Source organism: Ursus maritimus, unplaced genomic scaffold (genome assembly GCF_017311325.1).
Source record: "Ursus maritimus isolate PB19 unplaced genomic scaffold, ASM1731132v1 scaffold_6, whole genome shotgun sequence".
In the NCBI taxonomy this organism is placed as follows: domain Eukaryota; kingdom Metazoa; phylum Chordata; class Mammalia; order Carnivora; family Ursidae; genus Ursus; species Ursus maritimus.
The window spans coordinates 7340857-7362833 of record NW_024426774.1 but is presented as its reverse complement, the minus strand read 5'-3'; the positions used below and the strand labels follow the sequence as shown (position 1 = coordinate 7362833).

The following is a 21977-nucleotide window of genomic DNA, read 5'->3' as shown; positions in this document are numbered from 1 at the left end:
ACCCTCTGCTGCTTGCGGCGCCTCCACGTTCTGTGCACGTCTGTCCTGCATCAGCAGTGGGAGCGCAGTCCCCAAAGCTGCACGGAGCCCCGGGGCTGCCTGACTGGGCCGGAACATGGACAGGACAGGGAGCGGGCCGGGCAGACCCCACAGGGCTGGGCAGAGGCTTGCTCTTCACTAAGGAGGGAGACTGAATAGCAGAGATGACACCGGGCCCGGGGTTTGCAGTCAGGAGAATCGTGGGGAGAATCGACCAGAACCAGGGACGTCACAGGAGGGACTCCTCTCTGGGGAAAAACCGTCAGGTCGATGTGCAGCGTGCTAAGTGGGGGTATTAGGAGATGAACAGCCCATCTCCCTGTTTCAGTTCTGAATGAGATAAGAGACAGATCAAAGACTAGCAGGTGGCTAGTGACCAGGACTCGTGACAAAGGCTGAGGGGCATGCAGCCTGGGCTGAAAGCAGGGCACACCTGGCCAGGGACCCCGAATCAGGTGGATGTGCCCACCTGGTCACAGGCTCCCCAGCCCCGAGTGCGTGCTGCAGGTGGGTGTGGGCGGCTCGTGCTGAAGGGACCAGGGGATACAGAGGGACAGCTGGCCAAGGGAGATCCTCGAGACCCCAGCTCTCCTCATGCTGCCAGGAGGGGTCTCAGGGAGTGCTGTGCACCAGAGGTCAGGCCAGCCCAGAGGGATAGTTGGAGAGAGGGACACAACATCCCTAGAGGGGGTGAGGAAGGCCCGGAAGCAGAGCCCGACACAGATTGAGGCAGGGAAACCTGAGAGCCCTCTGTGATAGAGGGTGGGAAGGGGGGAAAGCCCATGGGGTGGGAGATGGTCAGGATAAGAGATGAAATCTCCTGGGGGGTGGGGTGGCAGAGAGGAAGGCCGAGGGGCCTGGCTGGCAGCACACGAAGGGTGAGAGGCAGACACTGGAATGTGTGCTCAGAAGGAGGTCCTAAATGCAGTGACTTCTTCCACAGGGGATGCTGGAGAGAAGGGAGACAAAGGCGCACCGGGACGGCCTGGAAGAGTCGGCCCCACAGGAGAGAAAGGTACCTGCTGCCCCTCGGCCCCGCTGAGGTCTGGCCCTTCTCAGCCCCTGTGAGATCTGCCCAAGAGGGCACCTGCAGGAGCCACGGGGAGACGAAGGGCGCGGGGATTCGAGAGCAGTCTGACACCTGCGTAGCAAGCCCGGTGCACAGTGCTCCTTGCGCTCCGAGAAACAGAGCGCGCCCTGGGAGCGGCACATGACAGGGCGGTCATGTGCATGCCCCAGCCTGGCCCCTCACCGGCCTCATCTGCAACATGGGGGTCATTCGGGAGCGTTACACAGATAAGTGCAGTTGTGAGGGTGTGCAAGAAACTGTGAAGGTGTGCCAAAAGTTATGGACGTGTGTGAGCAGACAAGGAGGTGTGCGAGCGGTGATGGAGGTGTGTAAACAGATAAGGGGGTGTGTAAGCGGTGATGGAGGTGTGTGAGCAGAGAAGGAGGCGTGGACAGACTTGGGCGGGGTGTGTGGGGTTACACAGGCGGCTAGCAGATCCTAATTGCTGAATTTGCTTCCTTCTTAGTACAAGCGTGTAGTTCTCCGTACCCCCGGGGTGGTGCTCAGTCTTACAGGACGTAGGTCGTCCGCGCAAAGTAGCTGCGCAGTAAAGGGGGTACAGGGGCTCTGTCAGCGTCACGCTCTGTGCTCTGGGACCTAGACTGCCACCCATCCCGCTGGTCCCCCACCCCACCCCACAACACTGGAGAGCTAGGCGGGTTCCACTTTCCGGGAAGTTATTAGGACAATGCGAATAAAGGCCACTGAGTGTATGTATTCAAGCCCATGCAACATTTTTTCACTTTTTTGAGGTAAAATTTATAGACATTCTCCTTTAGATGAGTCATGAGTCTGACAGCTTACACACCTGGGAAACCCTTGTCACATTCGAGACCCAGAGCATTTCTGTCACCACCCCTCCATTACCCCTAATGATTTTTATTTCTTGTTTTCTCCTTTGCTCATTAAAAAATCAGTTAAAGAAAATAAATGAGCTATTCTCCTAGTTCCAAGTTCAAAGCATATAGAAACAACTCACAGTGAATGCTGTCCTTCTAGGTCCCACCAACACCGTTGGATAATTTCTCTTTACAGAGGTATTTTAGGAATCAGGAAGCACACAAGCAAACGTATCCCCGATTCTTCCCTCCTTTTGTACAAACAGCGATGCCGTATACGTAGGGCTCTGAATCTCCCTCTTTCACTTAATGATAGGCCCTGAGCGTCATTCTACAGGAGCACAGACATGTCCCACTCTCCCTCTCCTGTGATGACGTGCTATTCCACGTGAGAACTTCTGTGCTTTAACTGGTCTCCTATTCCTGGAGAGGGGTTTGCTGCAGAGAATAATCTCGTACATGTCATTTTTAAATGTGTATGAGTACAGCTTGCGGATAAATTCCTAACCGTGTAATTGCTAGATCAGAGCTCTGGTGCATTTGAATTTTTGGTAGAGTGGCCCTCTGGAAAGATAGAAACAATGTCCCAGGCAACACAAGGAGTGCGTCACCTGCTGTCCTCACTGACTTAGGAAACCTGGCGGTCTGATAGTGGTAAATGCCGTCTTGGGAGGTTTGACTTCGCTTTTCGTATTATGAGTCAAGGAGAGTCATTATCCGGGCATTTAAAAGTCGTTTGTATTTCTTTTCTGTCTTTTGGTTCTCCTCCTCCTCCTTCTTTTTTGGTTGTCTTTTTCTATCTTAAAAAAAAAAAAAGTTTTGGGTTCTTTTTCTTCTTGATATGTATGATGCTTTTGTACTTGTGTTTTCTGTGCATATCTCTGAATATTTCCTTAGAATAAGTTGCCATAAGTGGAATTTGGAACTTTAAAAAGGCTATCTGCACATACATTCTTACGCTGGTCCATGTACTTCCCACTTGAAATGAGCAATCTTCCCTGTGTTTTGGGGAGCATTCCACCCATGGAGTAAGCAAGTGCAGGAGTGAGTGAGGCGGGAGCTCCGCTCCCGGGGCCCCTGCAAGAAACAACAAGGTAGTGGCTCTCTCTGCAGAGGCCAGTCCAGCTGACCGAGAGGAGAGCTGACCCAGGGGGCCGGCGGGACAGGCTCTGTGGTCTTACTCCTTGTGTCTGTCTTCCCCACCGCGAAGCGGGGCGCGGTGCAATGATGGAACGGCTTCACAAAGTTCTCGGGTTGTGATAAGTTAACAGTATCTCAGAACTACAGTGCTTGTAGTTTTTATTACTATGCTTCTTATGAAGGTGGAATTGCTGTCAGTAAATCGTGTCACTTTATTACTGAACTAATTATGAAATTTACACAGTGATAAAACGGAGTTTCCTCTACCTTTTTGTGTGGACGATTTTATGTTTCGCAGTCGGGAAGTAGATGGCTCCCCTACTCTAGGCGGTCACAGATTCACTTCACGGTCCTATTTCACTGATGCTGTTTCAAAGTAATGATGTTTGAGCTCAGCGCGCACGTGGCAGTAAAGTCCTACCTTCGTTAAGTAGCTGCCTTGTTTCAAATTTTTCCAACATATGCTCGTGATAGAAAGTTTATGTACCTAGAGTGGTGAGAAAATCATCCCAAATAAAATCATTCAGAGATTGGCACTTATGTTAGTATATTTCCTTTTTTTGTGCTTTTTTTTTTTGCGTTGTTATAATTGTATTGTTCACATAAATTTGCATCCTACTTCTTAAATTTCATGTCAAATTTCAGTGTCGCCATTTTTCATGCTGTGAGGTCATTTCAGTGCATGCCCAATATCTATGGGTGACGTAAAATCCCACCCTGGGCGGCGTGTTCTAGCGTGGAGTCCTCTGTGGGGTTGGGGCGGGAGAGAGGAGCCTGGACCCTGGACCCTGCCGGTTAACCAGCCCGACTCCCTCTGAACACATCAGTTCCTGGTCCGCGAGTGTTGGGTTCCTGGGGTCTGGCACCACCACTGCCAAAATGAGCAGCTCTGGTTTGGGGTCTTCGCTAAGTGCAGGATGTAGAGAACACAGCAACCCAAGTGTATGTACTTGGATCGAGGAACAGTGGAAGCAGTTATGCAGAAATGTCGGAAGTATCCTTTTTGGGTCGATCTTGAAGAAGGGGATTAGCCATGACGTGAAACATGGAAGAGAAAAAAAACAGGAGACAAGAACAGACACGACTGATTAAAATATTTACACAAAGACAGAGAAAGGATGGGAAAGCAATAAACCACAACATTCGCAGTAGATATTTCTGGGTTGTAGGGTTATAGGCATTGACGTTTCCTGTGTTGCTCCTTTCTGTGTTTTCGGTGTTCCCGGCAAAGAGCGTGTGCTGATTTTCGATGTCAGCACGGTTTTTGTGGCCAGGGCACAGGTGTGCAGCCTCTGGCCGCCTCCCGCAGCTGCCCACGTGCTGACTCGGCGCTCCCGGCCCAGCGGCTGTGGAGAGCTGTGGGCGACCTCAGAAGTCCCGCTCCCAGCCCCCTGCAGGAGAGCTCCCAGGAAGGATGACCTCAGCTCCCGTGGCTTCTCTGTGGCGTGGGGCGGGAGCTGTGCGGCCTCGGAGTTCTCCTGCCCTCTGTCCCCCCTCCCCTGCTTTCCTCTCACCTGGAGGCTTTCCCGCTCAGCCCGGGTTTAGCGGATCACAGCCACTGCTCAGGTGTGCTGTTCCTGACGTCCAGTCGCCAACATCTGTAGCTTCCAGAAGGCTCCTCACTCCAGCAGAGTCGTGAGCGTTGCAGAACCTGGGGGTCTGGGACTTGCCTGGTTTTAGGGCATGGGCAAATGGATTGTGGACTTTTTCATTTTTCAGAAATTATTTTTGTTACAATCATTTTTTCCATGTAAACAGTACTGGACTCCTTGAGGGATTTTTAAAATTTATTATTATTTTTAGCTTTTTAAAAAAAATATTTTATTTATTTATTTATTTATTTATTTGAGAGAGAGAGAGACAGACAGAGAGAGACAGAGAGAGAGCAGGGGAAGGGGCAGAGGGAGAAGCAGGCTCCCCGCTCAGCAGGGAGCCCGATGTGGGGCTTGAACCCAAGACCCTGGGATTATGACCTGAGCCAAAGGCAGATGCTTAACCGACTGAGTCTCCCAGGCGCCCCTAGAACTTATTATTTTTAAAATATGTATCACATTCTACTGATTATCGCTCCCGCCGTGCTGAGCTTTCTTCTTCTTCTTTTTTTTTTTTTTTAAAGATTTTATTTATTCGACAGAGATAGAGACAGCCAGCGAGAGAGGGAACACAGGCAGGGGGAGTGGGAGAGGAAGAAGCAGGCTCATAGCGGAGGAGCCTGATGTGGGGCTCGATCCCAGAACGCCAGGATCACGCCCTGAGCCGAAGGCAGACGCTTAACCGCTGTGCCACCCAGGCGCCCCTGAGCTTTCTTCTGTATCCATATTTGCGCTGGGTCAGATCACCTGATTGGAACGCTCGGTTCTCAATTGTATAGAGGCTCTCCCATCGATTTTTAGTTCCTGGTGGGTTTTTCCTTGTGTAGTTTCAGCCAGTGTCAGTTTTATTTTGTGACGGTTATTTCTACCAGCGATACTCTTTATGAAATTGTTAGAGGACTAATAGCTCCTGTTCATGGTGTTGCTGGTGTATGAGTGAGTGTGAGGCATTCCCTTCAGTATTTCGGGATCGCTCTGTTTTTGGAATTGCTCACCAGCCTTGCTCTCTGCGTTTACATACTCTGGCTTGTCCTGCGTCGGCCCCTTCCTCCACGTGCCACCTCGCCGCTCCCTGCGGTCTCTGTGTCCCATCAGGAACCTTCCTGCCGCAGGATGCTCTGCCGGCTGATGGCTCCTGGGATGCACGCCCGTCTGTGGGGAGAACCCGGGTGGGGCTGCTGCCACAGCTGGGGGGTGTCCCGAGCCCACGTCACTGCCCCTGTTCAGGCAGCTGTGGCTGGGCTGGGGGGGGGGGCGCCGGCTGAGCTCCCAAGTGCATAGCAGGGCAGGAACCATGCTTCCCATCGGAAGACAGCACTGCAGGCCCTGCAGACTCACTGGGCAGGGGAGGCTGGTGTTTTGCAGATACCCGCTCGCCCCAGCATGGGCTTCCTCAGCAGTGCTCTGACTCCGCCAACCAGGGCACGTCTCCTCGTGGTCCTGGGCCCCAGGCAGTGGGCTCTCCCGCTCCCTTCTGGAGGTGCTCCTGCTTGGACACAGCGTCATGGGGGCTGTTGCGGGGCTCAGAGCCTCCCTCCAGCATCTCGTCTGACAGCTGCAAAAATGATCATATGTAGAGTCTTGCCCTCAACTTCTTCCAACCCACGTTTTTCATTTGAAGCTCCATGGCCTTGGGTTGTGTGAGTTCTGGCAACACCCCTGAGCCTCCTGCCCTTCTGGCACGTTCTCTGGGTGATTCCCTCTGGGTGCAGAGGGTCCCTTTCCGTAAATGCCCTAGAGCAGGGCTTCTGCCCTTTTGGGAGGTCCCGGAACTGGATGGATCTGCAGCCCCAAATCTTCTGTGTCAGTCCCTCCTTCGCATCCTGGAGGAACTCACTTCCTTCACTTCTGGGGCCTGTGAAAGGGCAGCAGGAGCTGCTGATGTGGGGCCTGCTGCTTCCCAGGGGAGAGAGTTCCTCCCGCACGGGCTGCTGGAAGTGGGGGAGGGACACTTGCAACCAGCCTGCTCCCCACCTACTGCCTGACCAGCCGCAGGAGCTGGCCGAGCAGGCCCCGTGCTGCGGGTCTCCTGGAGCTGGGCCGGTGCTTCCTCCCCTAGGCTGCTGTGGGCTCGGCCGGCACTTCCCTCGCCCTTTGCCTCTACAGCTAATTGCTCTCCCTCCTCTCCTCCCTGTTCTTTGTTGTTTCTTTCATGCTCTGTTTAAAAGACCACATATTGCATTTCAGCCGAGATAGAAAATTTTGGACAAGAAAAAAATATTATCTGTATGTGTCAGATGAGGTTATTTCAGTGAAATTCATGCTGTGAGGTCCTGGGCATTTGGTGGCACGAGTCCTCCCGTTGGTGGCACAGGAAGACTTGGCCACCTACATCAGTGGTTCTCTAACTTATTCTTTTCCTTGGGAAGCAGGGCAAGTGTAGCAGCGTGGGGGGTGCGGGGACGTTGCGGACCCTCCTGCCCTGCCACCTCCTCTTAGGGTTTTGCCGGGCGTGAAGACCAAGGGGCTCAGAATCCGTCAGCTGTTTAGACGCACAAACTGTTCCTGGCGTTGAGGCCTGGGGGACAGTTCCCCTGGGGTCCTTGGGGAGTGGCCCTACTAGTGACCGGCCCTTTATGGCAAGTCTTGACAGGTGTGCAGTGGGCATGGTATGCCACAGGCCTGCTGTGCCCGTTTCTTTACACACTGGGCTCCGTGCAAGGTCATGGGCCACTGGGGCAGGCATACTCACTTTCGTCTTGGGGACTCCAGGGCCTCGGGTGAGCTGTGGCCCTTGGAAGGCCCTTGATCGGTTGAAAAATACCTTGAAGTTCAGTATCTTGGAATATCTTTGAGATCTGCGGTGGCCCATGCACCGTGCTGAGGGTCCCAGGGGTGCATACGCGTGCCCCTGCGCCAGGCGGTAGAGGGCAGGTCTGGAGCCTCAGTGTGGCCACGGCGAGCTGGGTTCTCTGCAGTCTGCTGACCGCAAGGCTCAGATCCACCCATGCCTCTCCGATCGTGGAGCATGGGAAGCAGCTGGGCTCTCACTGAGATGCAGGTTCAGAGGGAGGGTGAGATGCGGGCATCCATCAGCCAGCAGCGGGCGCCCAGAGGTGCTGTTCCTGCGATGCTGCCGCGGGGCCCGCGCTGCAGGTGGGCGGTGAGCGGCCGTAAGCATCCACACGCCCTTGCCTGGAGGCTCCACCAAGAGCAACTGTGTCCATGTGGGTCAGGCTGCGAGAGAGACGGACTCTTGGGCTGATGTGCTGTGTGCTGGGGGGTCTCAGGTCAGCCCACGGAGCAGCCCCCCGCTGGGGAACTCGAGCACGAGAAAGCATGTGCAAGCTGATGGATGCCTTTTCTGAAATAACAGAGACAGGCCGGAGGGTCTGCAGAAACCTCCTGCTGTCCTTTGTCCTTTACTGAAATAAGAATACTTGCCACGTTTCTAGCCCGCGAGGCTCTGTGGCAACAGCACAGAGTGGGCTTTGCTGACACAGCCTGCTACGTGCCTCACCTCCGCGTGCAAGGCTCCTCGTCCCCGGACACGCTGCTAAGACAAGATTTAGGGAGGCCCCTGGGCCACTTGTCTTAGAAGCTGGGGACTCTCCCGGCACGTGGAGGTGGAGGGTGACCCTACGTCAGTGACAGGCTTTCTGGGCTCTGCAATGTGCACATTACCCTTCGTTAAAAATCGCTGGGGAAGCTGAATTCTGAGTGCTCTTTTTGCCCGGTCTCCTCTTCAAAGGACTGTGTGAGATCTTCATTAAAATTAATAAGAATTACCTGCCTGCTGTGAGCTGCTTCCGTTCTTTCCTTCCTTGTGTGTGTCTGGAGGACAGACGTGTTCTCGCACACTTCTCATTAGTGCGATGGGAGGAGGAGGGGCATTACATCAGCTCCCGGCTCCCTGGGAAGCCTCGGCGGGGGGCTCATCAGACTCAGGGGGATGGGATCTAAGTGTGTCTGGTGCATTTCCAATCAGCTCCTACAACCCAGGGAGGGACATTTGTTTGCTTTTTGCAGAAAGCTTCCTGCCATCTGGAGGAACAAGAAGACCTTCCTGGAAGCAGGAGGAAGGCAGTAGAGCTCTTGTTCTGATTCGTGTTCCTGTGAGAGCCTCTGGGTTCATAACCACAATACTTTCCTGCCCAAGGGCGACTTCCCAAGAAATGTCTGCAAGTAAAAACAAGTCAGCTACGCAAACTACCTGGAATGGCTATAATGTGTTGACAGTCTCAGGGGATTTGAATGGTTCTCATCTTTTCTTCTCCAACACACCAAGAGGTAGAACGTTCCCACTGGGAGTGACGGCCACCCCAGCCGTGGGTCAGTGTGTAAGGGCTACGTATGGCGGGGGCGAGTGTGCAGGGGGCTGCGGGGAGCTCCTGGGTGCCCTGGCGGTCTGCGCTCAAACCCAGCTCGTGCTTACCAGCTTTACAATCTCAAGTAATGTGAGGATAAAAGGTACGTTTGTACACACGTGTGTGTGTATCGTATGTGTGTGCTTGTATGTGTGTACATGTGAACAGGTGCAGGTATGTTTGCATGCATGTGTGTGCACACGCAGGGGCACGTGTTTATAGCTGTATGTGCATTGGCATGTATGGGTGTGTGCACCCACGAGTGTATACACGTGTACACATGTATGTGTGCACACGAGCGCATAGTGTGTATACATGTGCATACATGTGTGCACACGAGCACATAGCGTGTATACATGCGCGCACATGAGCACATATGTATGTGTGCACACACGAGTGTACAGCGTGTATACACTGCCCAGCCCCAGCGACCGGCGCCTCTTCTTGGTCTGCTCAATCAGAGCAGGTGTGCCGTGGGGCGGGGCCGTGCAGCAGAGGGGTGGGGTCTCTGGCCGCCCTTCAGGCCCCGCCCTTCCCCACACGGCCCTCCTGTAAGGCTGCTGTGGCCTGTGGCACGACCAGGTCTTCCATGTCTCAGGGCCTGTGGGGCCCGGTGGAAGAGGCCGTTGTTAGAGGAAGAGGGACCATCTGGGGGTAGGTAAGGCGGGGCCGCCGGGCAGCTGTCCCAGCTCCCCACTGGCCAAGTGTCCTCAGCCTCCAGCGACACAGCCCCGGGGGTGTTTGTCTTACCACAAGCCTGCAGCCCGCGTTCAGCCGGCTCTTGGAAATGCGGCCTTCCTGCTGTGACTGGCTCTATGCAGAGCGTCCCTGGTGCCAGGAAGACGCCACTGCTCTCAGCCACAGTGCGGGATTTGTGGCGATCCGGGTGACCAGCACTCTGATGCCTCTTTACAGACGAGGACGCTGAGGCTCAGAGCAGGTGGCAACATGTCCAAGGTTGCATGGGCAACGGCCTGGGACTGGGGTATCGTCTGCCTGACTGCGAGTCCGTGCTCTGGGTCACGGAACCACAGTCTTCACTCGAGCACTGTGTGACTTGAGGTGGGTCGCTTGGCCTCTCTGATTTTGTTTCTCTTGTGGGCAGAGAAAGTGTCCTAGTCTGCTAGGGCTGCCGTAACAAGTCCCACAGACGGGGCTGCTTAAACACGGATGTTTATCGTTTTGGGGCTCGGGAGGCTGCTGAGACCAGGGTGCCGAGTGGCCGGCTCCTGGTCAAGCTCAGTGACCGCCTCCGTCACCCTGCTCTGTGAGGCCTCCGGTTGTCCTCAGAACGCCCCAGCCAGGGTCCCACCCTTCTCCAAGGGCAGGAGCTGGGCTCGGCACCTGCTGGAGACAGATGGCACATGGCATTAAGGTCTGGCTGTGCGATTCAGCTGCTCTCAAGTCGTCTCGGGTTATAACTTACTCACACAGCAGGTAGCGTGCTGGACTCCGACGGCAGCCCTCTGCCCATGAAATGGCCCAGTAATCAATCGTTCTGTGCAGGCGGGGAAGGCGTTTTACCTGCTATGCTTCTGAGGACCGGTGTCTTGGTCCAGTGCTCTCCTCCGACTGTGTGCTTGGCCGTAGGAGCTGTCTGGGTGGGAGAAGGGGGGCAGGTCTCCTGCTGAGTTTCTCTCTGCCGGGGCCTCAGGGAGAAGAGCTTCCCTCCTACCTTTCTAGAGTCTTCCTGGTGGACAGCAGACTCTTTGTTCACGTGACAGGTCCACACTCACAGCCAGGGTGTGTACTCGGGCTTTTGAGTGGGAAGGCACATTCCTTTATTCTCCGGGCTCTGGCAACCCTGCCTCTGTCCTGTGGGAATTCAGGGGGGGGGCGTGTGTTGGGAACAGTCCTTCCAGCTGGTTCGTGCGGGTGCCAGCCTCTGGGTCTTTCTGGGTCTCTGTCTTCCCATCTGAAGCTAGGGTTCGCTTGGACGGTCTGTGCCAATGCCTCCTGCTCTGGGCACTGTCTCCATCGAGCACCGTATGGACTCGTGCTGTACTCAGTCTGAGTTTCCCCACGAGGACGGGACACAGACTGTCACAGCCGACCGCTGCTGACCGCTGAGTGAAACGGGACACAGACTGTCACAGCCGACCGCTGCTGACCGCTGAGTGAAAACAACAGAAGGACCTCGAGGGGACACATGAACATTAGAAAGGCATAAACAGCGAGGTCCTCCCGACCTTTATCCTGCGGTTCCGCCCAACTTCTCCAGCACTCGTGATCCATGCCAGGGCCCCAGGAAGGGGGCATGCTCCAGAGTCAGGGAACAGACAGCTTAGCCGTTTGGAAGAAGGCTTAGGAAAGAGGGCTGCCCTGTAGTGGGCACTCGGGGCCTGGAACAGCACGGAGAGCAGTGTCCGCATCCCAGGAACGTTGATTTTCTGCAGAACGCTGTTTGCAAGCAGCTGGGCAGAGACACTGTAGTCAGCTCTGGGATTCTGACCTCGTCAGTGGGCACGAGCGTTGGGACAAGGGAGGTGACTCGGTCGGCCGGGATGCCACAGCAGAGTGCTACCCCAGGACCGCTGCAACAGCAGACCTGCGTTTCTCACGGTGTCGGAGGCTGCAAGTCCGAGATCCGGGTGCCGTCCTGGCCGGGCTCTGCTGAGGAGCTTGTCCCGGACTGGAGATGGCCGTCTTCTCCGGTGCCGGAGAGAGACAGCGAGCTCTGGCGTCTCTCCTGGTGCAGTCCCACGCTGGGGCCCCTAGTGACCTCATCGAACCCTGTTCACCTGCCAAGGCCCACCTGCAGCCCCAATCACAGGGGGTCAGGGCTCCAGTACTGGAGGGAGCACCCCTCAGGCCCCTGAGGGAGGTGACGGTAAGCAGGCCATGGGGGGCATTCAGCCTGGGTGGGGGGTCACTCGTCGGAGGAGCAGACAGCACAGACTACGCCCAGAGGAAGAGGCCAGCCGGGGTGGGCAGGCTGGAGGCAGCACTGCAGAGAGCACAGCGCTTGCATGTCTGGAGGGCCGTGTCGCGCACTGGAGTAAGCCAGCTCTGCGTCTCTGGCTTGCCGGGTCAGAGCTGCTGGGCGCAAAGGGCAGAGCTGCGTGCCAATCCCTGGATCCGTCTCGAGACAGGCTGAGCCGGGGGTGAGGGCCCCAGAGGCATTCCCGGCCGCGGCTCAGAGGCAGCGGAGGGCTTGGTGGCCCCTGCTCTTCCTTCGGCATGAAGTAGCGCCCCTTCACCCCTGCCCCCTTCACCCCTGCCCCCTTCACCCCTGCCCCCTTCACCCCTGCCTCCTTCACCCCTGCCTCCTGTGGCCGCAGCGGTTCCTCCACAGCGGTGAATACTTGGCACATGTCCCTACCAGCCACACTCAGCAGCGATGGCAGGCTGTCTGGCGCCCGGTTCCCAGGGGCGAGTGTGTGCCCGGCTGCGTGCTAGGCTCGGGGGTCGATTGAAAGCGGTCTGTCCTGGTTCCCTTTCCCTCTGGCTGCTCTGGTGGTTCACCAGTTGGGTTAAAGAGGGCGAGGCTGTTCTGGGGACCCCGGTGGCAGGAGGGGAGACTGGAGCCGGTTCGCAGTGACTCAGGGTGGTCTGGCTGTGGAGGGGGCAGGGCCGGCTCCCACTGGCGAGGGTGCAGATGGGGGGTGCAGATAGCCGGTTCACAGCGCTGCCCCCCATGGACCACTGGACCCAAGCTGGTGCGGTTGGGGTTTTGCAGGGGCTGCCTCCCACCACCGAGGCTTCTCTGCACTGTTCAACCGCTGACCCTGCTCTGGCCAGGGCCTCACGCTTGCCCCTTCCTACCTGTCTCACTGTGCAGCTCCGACCCCGTGGGCGCCCCCTCCTCCAATGCCCTGCAGGGTCCCCCGGGCCTGCCTCTCCTGTGGGGCGACATCACCAGGCCGCCCGTGTGTTCAGTTATCCTGACCTTGCTGGTCTGGGGCCTGTTGTAGACCCAGCCACTGAGGCCCTGCTGAATACTCCTTCTGCAGAGGTCCCCGCAGGAACAGCCTACTCCCTGCTCCTCTCCCCACCCCTGCATGTGCAGGCGCCTCCCCGCTGTCACCGTCACTGGCTCCTAACCCCTTCTCAGATGTGGCATTTCTTCCCCCTCCCTCCCAGACACTGCTCCAGTGCACCTGCCTCCAGCTCTCACCTGTTCCCCCACCGGGTGTCCTCGCCCCTTTCCAGCCCCTCTGCGGTGTCGCCACATGCGTGTCAAGCATGAATCCCGTCTTGTCGTTCTCTTCTAACTCCCCACCTGGAGGTTTGCGTGCACCTCCCCCTCGGATGCCTTCTTCCATCCCCCACTCGCGAGGGCTTACAGTGCCTCTCCTGTTACAATACACCTGTTACAGGTGTCTGATGGCTCCCCATCTCTCCCCGCTGGTCTAAGTCCTGTCGCCCTGTGTCCCCGGCACCACGCACAGCTCACAGTCACGGGATCTGTGGCCCGAGTCGTGTCTGTCACGGCTGGGCCAGCCTGGCCTCGGTCTCCCTGGGGTCCTCTGCCCACTGTGGTGCCAGGAAAGGGGCGCTGGGTCTCAGATCAGCAGGTCACAGCTCTGTCCTGGTCCTGCCACACACCGAGCACTTGACCTGGATGAGCCCTCAGACCCTCGGGGCCTTGTCTGTGCACTGAGTCACTTCTGTAACCAAGGGAGAGAGTGGATGTGAATGTGTTTTGTGAGCAAGTTTGTGGGAGTGTCAGCCATTTCTGTGTGTCACAGGGGTGTGTTTCCATGTTAGCCTGTGTTCTGTCCTCTGACCTCTGTCTATCCTTGATTTAGGGAATATTGCAACGCTCAGGGCTCCTGGCCGGGAAGTCCTCAGTTTTAAGGCGTGAGTTGGTGTCAGAGCAGGATGAAGCCTTATCTGCACAAAACGCGAAGTCCTTCCTGTCCCCTTTCTCCTGCAGAGCTGCTGGCTCTGAATTTCATCTAGTTTCATATTATTAAATTCAGTCTGACTGCATGTTTCTTTTACCAAGCGTTCTCTGTGTATTTGATATTTGCTGGCTTGGTTTGCGGTCTGTGGTGGTCACCAGCAGACAAGCAGGAGCGGGTGCCAGGAGTTTAAGAGCACTTTGCTGGAGAAAATGCCCCCGCCAGTGTGATCTGTTCTGTGAACGCGTGAGGACCGCCATTCTCGGTCTTAGTGCACGGGTCAGCAAGGACAGTCCGGTGGGCTCAAGGCGTGAGAACAGTCACCGGGCCAGCCTGCGGTGACGGGCAGCATGGGGGAGGTGAGGAGGCGAGGGGGCAGCACGGGGTGGCGACTCTCCAAGCCGCGCCGAAGGGACTGACGGCTGGTGTGTAACCAGGGCCTGCTGGAGGACTAGCTCCTAGGAAGTGTGTGACCAAGTGTTCCCTGGACCCTCCCTTTCCTCCCTCCCCTCTCCTCCAGCTTCCTGTGTGACAGTCTCCCTGCCTCTCCCAGGAGACAAGCCACGGCTCTGTCACTGTGCGCACCTCCGCTGGCGGGTATCCCAGCTCCCGAGAGCAGCCCGTGTGCCCCTGATGGAGCGTGGCCTGCTTGACTTGCTCCCGGGCTGGGATGGCGGACAGACAGCCTCTCCCCGCTGACGTAACCGCACAGCAGGAGGGGCCTCGGCTGGGGTCGGGTTAAGGGACGCGCCGTTGGTCTCCTCCCGCGTCCCCTCTGCTCCGAGTGCGTGGGGCTTTTACGGGGGCATGTCTTCCTCTGGGGAATCTCTCAACAAGTGACCTGTGAAGGACCTTCCGGGGTCAATCACATATGTGACCTGGAAGAGATTCAGACAAGAGCTCTGCCCTCTCCGTCCCCTCCCGTGTGTGCGTGTGCGCGTGTGCGCGTGTGTGATGCTGAACGGGAGATATACCGAATTACCTGTGCACCAACCAACTTTGATCTTGTTGTTTTTTCAGGAGACATGGGTGACAAAGGACAGAAGGGCAGTGTGGGTCGCCATGGAAAAATTGGTCCCATTGGTTCTAAAGGTATTTGCGACGCACTTCTTGCCCCATTCCCTCCCAGGCTCGTGGCCCGGGTGCTCTAGGACGGCTGCCGACGAGCCAGTGCTGCCTGCTGGCCGTGCACCCCCCAGGGTGGGGCGAGCGCTCCCTGTCCCGCAGGATTCACAGGGCACCCCGGCGGAGAACTGGGGCTGGTTACTTAGGCAAGACCTTTCACGGCCACTTCCGTAACCACTTTGATGACACGCTGAGCCCGTTTGAGTAACGGAAGAACGGTGCTCCAGAAACAGTCTGTCCACCTCCAGCTTCAGTGACTTCTTGAATCTGTGGGTGGCTCTCCACGAGAACAGACCCAGGAAGGCCACGGCTGGGGTGAGAGCAGCCCTCGAGTGACAAGACACCTGCCCTTGCCTGGGTCTCTCGTGACCTCGTCTGACTGCACAGCCCTGCAGGGGTGGGCGGGTCGGGAGACGGAGGCCCAGGCAGAGAAGGGTATGCTCCGGGCCATGTGGTCAGCAAACACTCGGGGCCCCTGGTGGTCCTGCGCCTGTGCCGGGTCTCCGGGCCTGGGCTTTCAGTGAGCGATCCTGGGGAGGTCCCCACGCCTCCCCCTGGGTGCTAATGGGGAGGCCAAGGCTGGGGGGGGGGCGGTGCTTGGCAACGCTGCTGAGCCTGTGCGGCAGGGAGGGGGGCGGGGCGGTCTGCCCAAGGCCGGCGCTGGAGTTCTTCTGCCTCATTAACCTGCCGGGGGGCTGAGCTGGGAGGGGGTTCGGGCGGTTTGTTCCCAGGGATGGCCACGCACATCCCCCTGGCCTTGGCTCGTCCCTGGCAGGAAGGGGTCCTCGGCCGGGAGCGTGACGGAGACTGGCCAGCCCAGCGACTCCTGGCGACCCCGTGGGGAGCCCCGCTGGGACGGCCCGCTCGCTGGGGAGCACGTAGATATGCGTGGTATGAAGGGGGAAGGGGCGCTTCACAGAGGCTTTGAGAAATTGTGGTAAAATAGTCATGACATGAAATTTGCCATTTTAACTCTTTTCGAGCGCACAAGTCAGTGGCATTATGTCCATTCGCAGTGTCCAGCAGCACCATTTCCAAAGCGCTTTCGTTCCCCCAAGAGGAGCTCTGTCCTGGTGAGGCGGGGTCTCCTGGTCCCCCTCTCAGCCGTGGTCACCTCTCTTCTAATTCCAGTCTGCACGAATCGGAGTATTCTCGGTCATTCCTGGATGTCTGACTGATTTCACTTGGCGGCCTGTGTTCAAGGTTCATGTCCTTCTTAAGGCTGAATCATTGCTACACCACATTTTATTCACGCATCTGTTGGTAGGGATTTGGGTTGTCGCCCCCTTTTAGCTGCTGTGGGAAACGTAACGCATGTTGGCCTCCGAGTAGGGACGTGTGTGCTCTCGTGTTCTACGTGCACTCCGGGGAGCTGTCGGCGTCTCCCCGAGGGACAGCATGCCCGCAAGCCCCTCCGTTAGCTTGGTTTACGTGATCTGCTTCCCGGGTCCTGGTCAGGCTGAGCTTCCAGTCATTTCCAAGCCCCGAGGCTGCTGAGGGGGTCACAGGGATGGCGTGGACGGGACCGGCAGGCTCTCTCCTCCCCATGGGGACGGGTGCGGTGGAATCCACGGAGAGAGGAGGCGCTGCTGCTTCCCCGTCCCACGCCGGCTGGGACGTTCAGGTCGTCTCGGGGAGGAGAAGGCGCACGCTGCAGGAACGTTCATGTGCCTTTAACAGACTTGTTGTCTAATTTAGAGTAGCCAGAAAGCACGACTGTGTCCAACCCCTTTGTTTCATAAGCTGGGAGGCAGGGGGGCAGGGGGGGCACTGCATGGCGTGTCCTGTCTACATGAGTCTGCGTCTCAGGCCGGGCAGGAGCCCAGGTGCTCCCCGGGGGGAGACTGTCCCCAGGTCCACCCCGGGGCCAGCATCACTGTTTCCCTGCCGTCAGCAGGGCGAGAGCTGGAGTCAGATTTAGTTGTTACTGACTCGGGCTCAGGGTACATGACATGCTATCTGTAGACTATTCCATGACACATCCGGGATTTTTCAGAAGAAGGATTGTCGGGTAATCTCTCAAGTCTCGTGATAGGCATATGTTCCACGTCACATTGACAGAACCTGAAGAACTAATTATCTGTGGAACCCAACTCCCTGTATTCACAGCAAAGAGGGGCCCGCGGGAAACCCTAGGACATTACACATGGAGGAAATAACATTGTGAACCTTGGCAATTTTAAGCTCACGTGACGTGTCCCACCTCTGCTTGACCTTGTTTTGACCTTGTTCTCCTTTTTCAGGTGAAAAAGGAGATTCTGGTGACATGGGACCCCCTGGCCCTAACGGAGAACCAGGTATGGCATACAGGGGGCAAGGGCTTTTAAAGCATATTAAAAATTGTATTCTTGCCCAGTTTTATTGCGAGATAATCGACTACATTACTGTAAAGGTTTAAGGTGTTCAGCACAATGGTTTGATTTACAGATACTGTGACAGGATCGCCACCAGACGTTCAGCTGACATCCTTCTTTCCATGTAGACACAATAAAAAGAAAAGAAAGAAGAGAAAAGGAAAAAAAAATTATCCTTGCGATGAGAACTCCAAGGACTTGCTCTCTTACCAGCTTCCCTGTGTGTCACGCCGAGGGTTAGCTGTGGTCCTCACGTTGTGACTCGCACCCCCGGTGGGCATTTACCTCACGACGGGGGCCTGACCTGCTGGCCCCCTTCCTCCAGCTCCCCGCCCCCGCTGCACATGGACGTGAGATCCTGCAGAGATTGTCCTTCTCTGCGTGACTCGAATCACCAACAATAATGCCTTCCGGGTCCATCCATGCTGTCACAAATGACAGGGTTCCCTGGGGTGCCTGGGCGGCTCTGTCGGTGAAGCGTCTGCCTTCGGCTCAGGCCATGATCTCGGGGTCCTGGGACCGAGTCCTGCATCGGGCTCCCTGCTCAGCGGGGAGTCTCCCTCTCCCTTGGCCTGCTGCTCCCCCTGCTTGTGCTCGCTCTCTCTTGTGCTCTCTCTCAAATGAACAAATACAATCTTAAAACAAAAAACCAACAAATGACAGGGTTTCCTAATTGTTTACAGCTGAATATTACTCCATTGTATACACGTCACAACTCATTAATCTATTCATCGTGGCTGGACACGTAGGTCGGGCGGCTGGTTTTTGTTCCTCTCTGTAACAGTCTTGAAGGGCTTCCATTTCTTACTAGGCTTATAATGTGGAGCAAGCAGGAGGCATCCCACTCTGATTTCGAGCTACACCATAAATCGACAGGAATCGAACCAGGGTGGCACCGGCATAAGAACAGTCCCACAGACCGATGGGGCAGAAGCGAGAGCCTGGAAATAAACCCAGGCACATACGGCCAACTAACATTTAAGAAGGGAGCCAAGAACACTCAGTGGAGAGAAGACGGTCTCTTCCATAAAGGCGCTGGGAAAACAGGACTGTCACACGGAAAACAACGAAACTAGACCCCCACCTTACATTGCTCACAAAAATCAACTAGTAATGGACTAAAGAACTAAATGTAGGACCTGAGACCCATGCAACTCCTGGAAGAAAACAGGAGTGAATCGCCCTGATGTGGGTCTTGGTCGTGCGTTTTTGGATATGACGCCCTGAAGCACAAGCAACAAAATGAAAAGTAAGTGGGCGGGACCACCTCAAACTGAAAAGGCTTCTGCACAACAAAGGAAACCACCAATGAAGTGAAAACACACTGGCAAACGGAACATTTGATGACGGGTTGATCCTAAACGTATAAGGAGCCCATACGGCTCAATAGCAAAACAGACAACCTAATTAAATACGGGCAGCGTACCCGGATAGACACTTTTCTAAGGAAGACATACGAAAGGTCAACAGGTACATGAAAGGACGCTCAACATCTCCAGTCATCAGGGAAATGCAAATCGAAACCACAATGAGATGTCACCTCACAGCTGTCAGAATGGCTGCTGTCAAAAGACAGGAGCTAACAGGTGTCGGTGAGGATGCCGAGAAAGGGGAGCCCTTGTGCACGGTTGGTGGGAATGCAAGCTGGCGAAGCCACTCTGGAAAACAGTGTGGAGGGTCCTCAAAACGTTAAAAATAGAACTAGCATGTGATCCAGCGACCCCACTTCTGGGAATACATCCAAAGGAAACAAAACACTCACTCAGACAGATGTCTGCACCCCTATGGCCATAGCAGCACTATTGGAATAACCAAGACATGGGGAAAATTGCACTTGAGAAAAAAGTGTAAATCATGAAATAAAACTGCAGAGGTGTGGAAAACGGAGTACCTATGACTGGCCCACTCTCTCCTTGTCTGTCACACCCTCTTGTAGACTGTTTCAGTATTTGATTTCCCTCTACCTGAATATTGTCACGTCCTTCCAGGGACTACAAGGATGGGCTCCCATACACCTGTCCCCAAGCACATTTCTAAGCACCTCCCCCTTCCTCTGACCATCGACTTCTCGGGGAAGCACGTCCGTACTTTCTCACTCCAGAGCTCCTTGTAGCTCCCTGCAGCCTGAAGCCCGAGAAGGTCACCGGGGACCCTGGCTGCTCAGTGGACGTGGCCAGGCTTCCTGGTGCTGATGACAGTGGCCTCCCTGCCTGCTGTCCTGCGGTCATGGTCCCCTCTCCATGGAGCTCGTCTGCTGCCTCTCCTCCTCTGTGCGGCTCCCCCAGCAGCGTGCCCACCTTGGGGGCCCCTGCAGTCTGGCCCTATCCGTCCCCTTGCCTCGCGCATGTCCACCATGTCCTGCTGCCCATGGTGGTCCAGCCACCCCTCGGCTCATGTGGTGTGTCCCACATGGGTGTTGTCCTCTGTGTCCTGTTGGCAGTTTCTCTGCCCACCTGACTGTCCTCTGTCCCACACTGTTCCATGCTGTCCCTGCTGTCCTTCACAGTCCCAGGCCATCTGCACAGCTGTCCTGTGTCTTGCCCCTGCACCAACCCCTCGTTCAGGCTCTCATGACCTCTCCGTGAGCTTGTCGTCAGGCCCTGGGGGGTACAGGTGGAGGGATCTTGGAGCGAACGGTGGTTGGGTCCTGACCGTCCCTTCCTGACAGCCGTATCTGCGAGCACGTTCCGGCATCCACTTGCTGAATCAGCTTGTCTTTCCCTCTCTCTCACACATACTGTGTCTCCATTTGCTGTAATTCATTCTGCTTGTGACATTCAGACAGTAGCCCTCGAGAAAGCTCGGAGCTTGGAAACTGGGGAAGAAAGAGATGTCTGCGTAGAAAGCCCTTGTCTGAAGGGCTCTGTCAGTACTGCGGAGAGGAGGAGGAATGGCCAATGGGCATCAAATTGGCCGCGTGCGGTCACGGGACGGACAGCAGTGCCTCTCGTGGCCACCTTGGACATGGCCAGTCCCGTGGGGAGGAGGACCTGGTGGCATGTGGGGCTGGCCTGGAGGCCAAGGGACTCTTTGAAAGGACACGGAGGAAAAAGCCCACGACTTGTCACTGCGGAGAGCAATCCAGGAAGCCTGGACAGCCTCAGGGGGTGTGGACGTGACACTGGTCTCAGAGGCACTCCCGCTGCAGAACCACCCCCTGGCCCCTGAGCATCGCTGGGGCCGCCGAGTGTGGATGGGATGTGCGCGTGGAAGTGAGGGTGTTCTGGACTCTGAGTGGTGGAGGAGGGCGGAGATTCTGGAAGACGGGCCCAGGCTTCCACAGGGGCTGCTCAATCCGGAGGTGCGGCTGGAGTTCAGCACCGTGGGCTTTGCGGGGAGAGAGGCGGGTCCTGCGTGTGGGCTGTCGGTAGGGCCAGTGCAGGGCGGACGTGCTCCTGTCCTGGGGGAGGCGATGGGCTGGCAGTGGCCGGGTCCCCCGCTGCGGTGGGGAGGGGGTGTCGACAAGTGCAGCTCCTCACGGGAGGCAGCTCGGGGCCCCAGAAGCACCAGGACCCCTGACAGCGCTGCGTGAGGGACCCTCATGCCCTGGGGGCCCCACCGTCCACGGATGTTCTGGCTTCTCCGCGTCAGCACGTCGCTGCCCTGAGCCCCGTCGTCCTCCAAGCTGCTGCACGACCCCACCTTCCACCTGTCTCCCCGCACCTGCCCTCTTCCTTCCCACCCACCCAGAGCCCTATTTTAGAACAGGTCAGTCCTGACGCCGCCCTGCTGACGTCTTTCTGCTTCTCCTGGCCTTTGGGATGAAGCCCGGGATCGCTGTCCGGGCCTCGAAGGCCTCCGGGGTCCGCGTGCAGAGCAGCTTTCTGTCTGGGTGGGGGCACAGTCCGGGGTTGCGTCTTCTAACGCGGGGCGCGGTCTCCGCAGGCATCCCGTGCGAGTGCAGCCAGCTGAGGAAGGCCATCGGCGAGATGGACAACCAGGTCACCCAGCTGACGACGGAGCTCAAATTCATAAAAAATGGTATGTTCTCAGTGTTCCCCTGCTTCCCCCCACCCGCTAGACGAGGGGCTCCGCCGGCTAGTCCGCCCGCTGTCCGTGGGTCTCGCGTGTGCGCCCCGCACCGAGCGTGTTTACAGAAACGCGAGTGCTCACTTTCCAGCACTGCCCCCCCCCGCAGCTGTCGCCGGCGTGCGCGAGACAGACAGCAAGATCTACCTGCTGGTGAAGGAGGAGAAGAGGTACGTGGACGCACAGCTGTCCTGCCAGGGCCGCGGGGGCACGCTGGGCATGCCCAAGGACGAGGCCGCCAACGGCCTGATGGCCGCCTACATCGCGCAGGCCGGCCTGGCCCGCGTCTTCATCGGCATCAACGACCTGGAGAGGGAGGGCACGTTCGTGTACTCGGACCGCTCCCCCATGCAGACCTTCAACAAGTGGCGCAGCGGCGAGCCCAACAACGCCTACGACGAGGAGGACTGCGTGGAGATGGTGGCCTCGGGCGGCTGGAACGACGTGGCCTGCCACGTCACCATGCACTTCCTGTGCGAGTTCGACAAGGAGCACGTGTGAACGGTGGCCCTGGGGCGACCGGCCCCCGCACCTCGAGGCGGGCGCTGCGGGGGAGAGACCGCGTGTCCGGGCGTGGTTGCGAGGAAGTACCGCGTCTCAGTGCGCGTCTGGTAACCATGGGCTCGTTACGGACTT

At 56.9% G+C, this 21977-nt stretch overlaps 1 protein-coding gene across 5 annotated transcripts in view; it reads left to right on the top strand.

The window, feature by feature from the left end:
* The window catches only part of COLEC11 (collectin subfamily member 11), a 28647-nt gene that overhangs the window by 6592 nt on the left and 78 nt on the right, over positions 1 to 21977 (top strand). Inside the window, exons 2-6 of one of the 5 annotated variants that reach the window (XM_008685889.2) lie at positions 983 to 1054; positions 14854 to 14925; positions 17202 to 17255; positions 21198 to 21293; positions 21451 to 21977. The exon at positions 21451 to 21977 is cut by the window's right edge and continues 78 nt beyond it. In XM_008685889.2, coding sequence (XP_008684111.1) covers positions 983 to 1054; positions 14854 to 14925; positions 17202 to 17255; positions 21198 to 21293; positions 21451 to 21842 — 686 coding nt within the window. In that variant the 3' untranslated portion in view covers positions 21843 to 21977. Of the gene's footprint in view, positions 1 to 982; positions 1055 to 14853; positions 14926 to 17201; positions 17256 to 21197; positions 21294 to 21432 lie in introns of all 5 variants that reach the window. The other 4 variants (XM_008685836.2, XM_040622855.1, XM_040622854.1 and 1 more) reach the window with 4 other exon arrangements.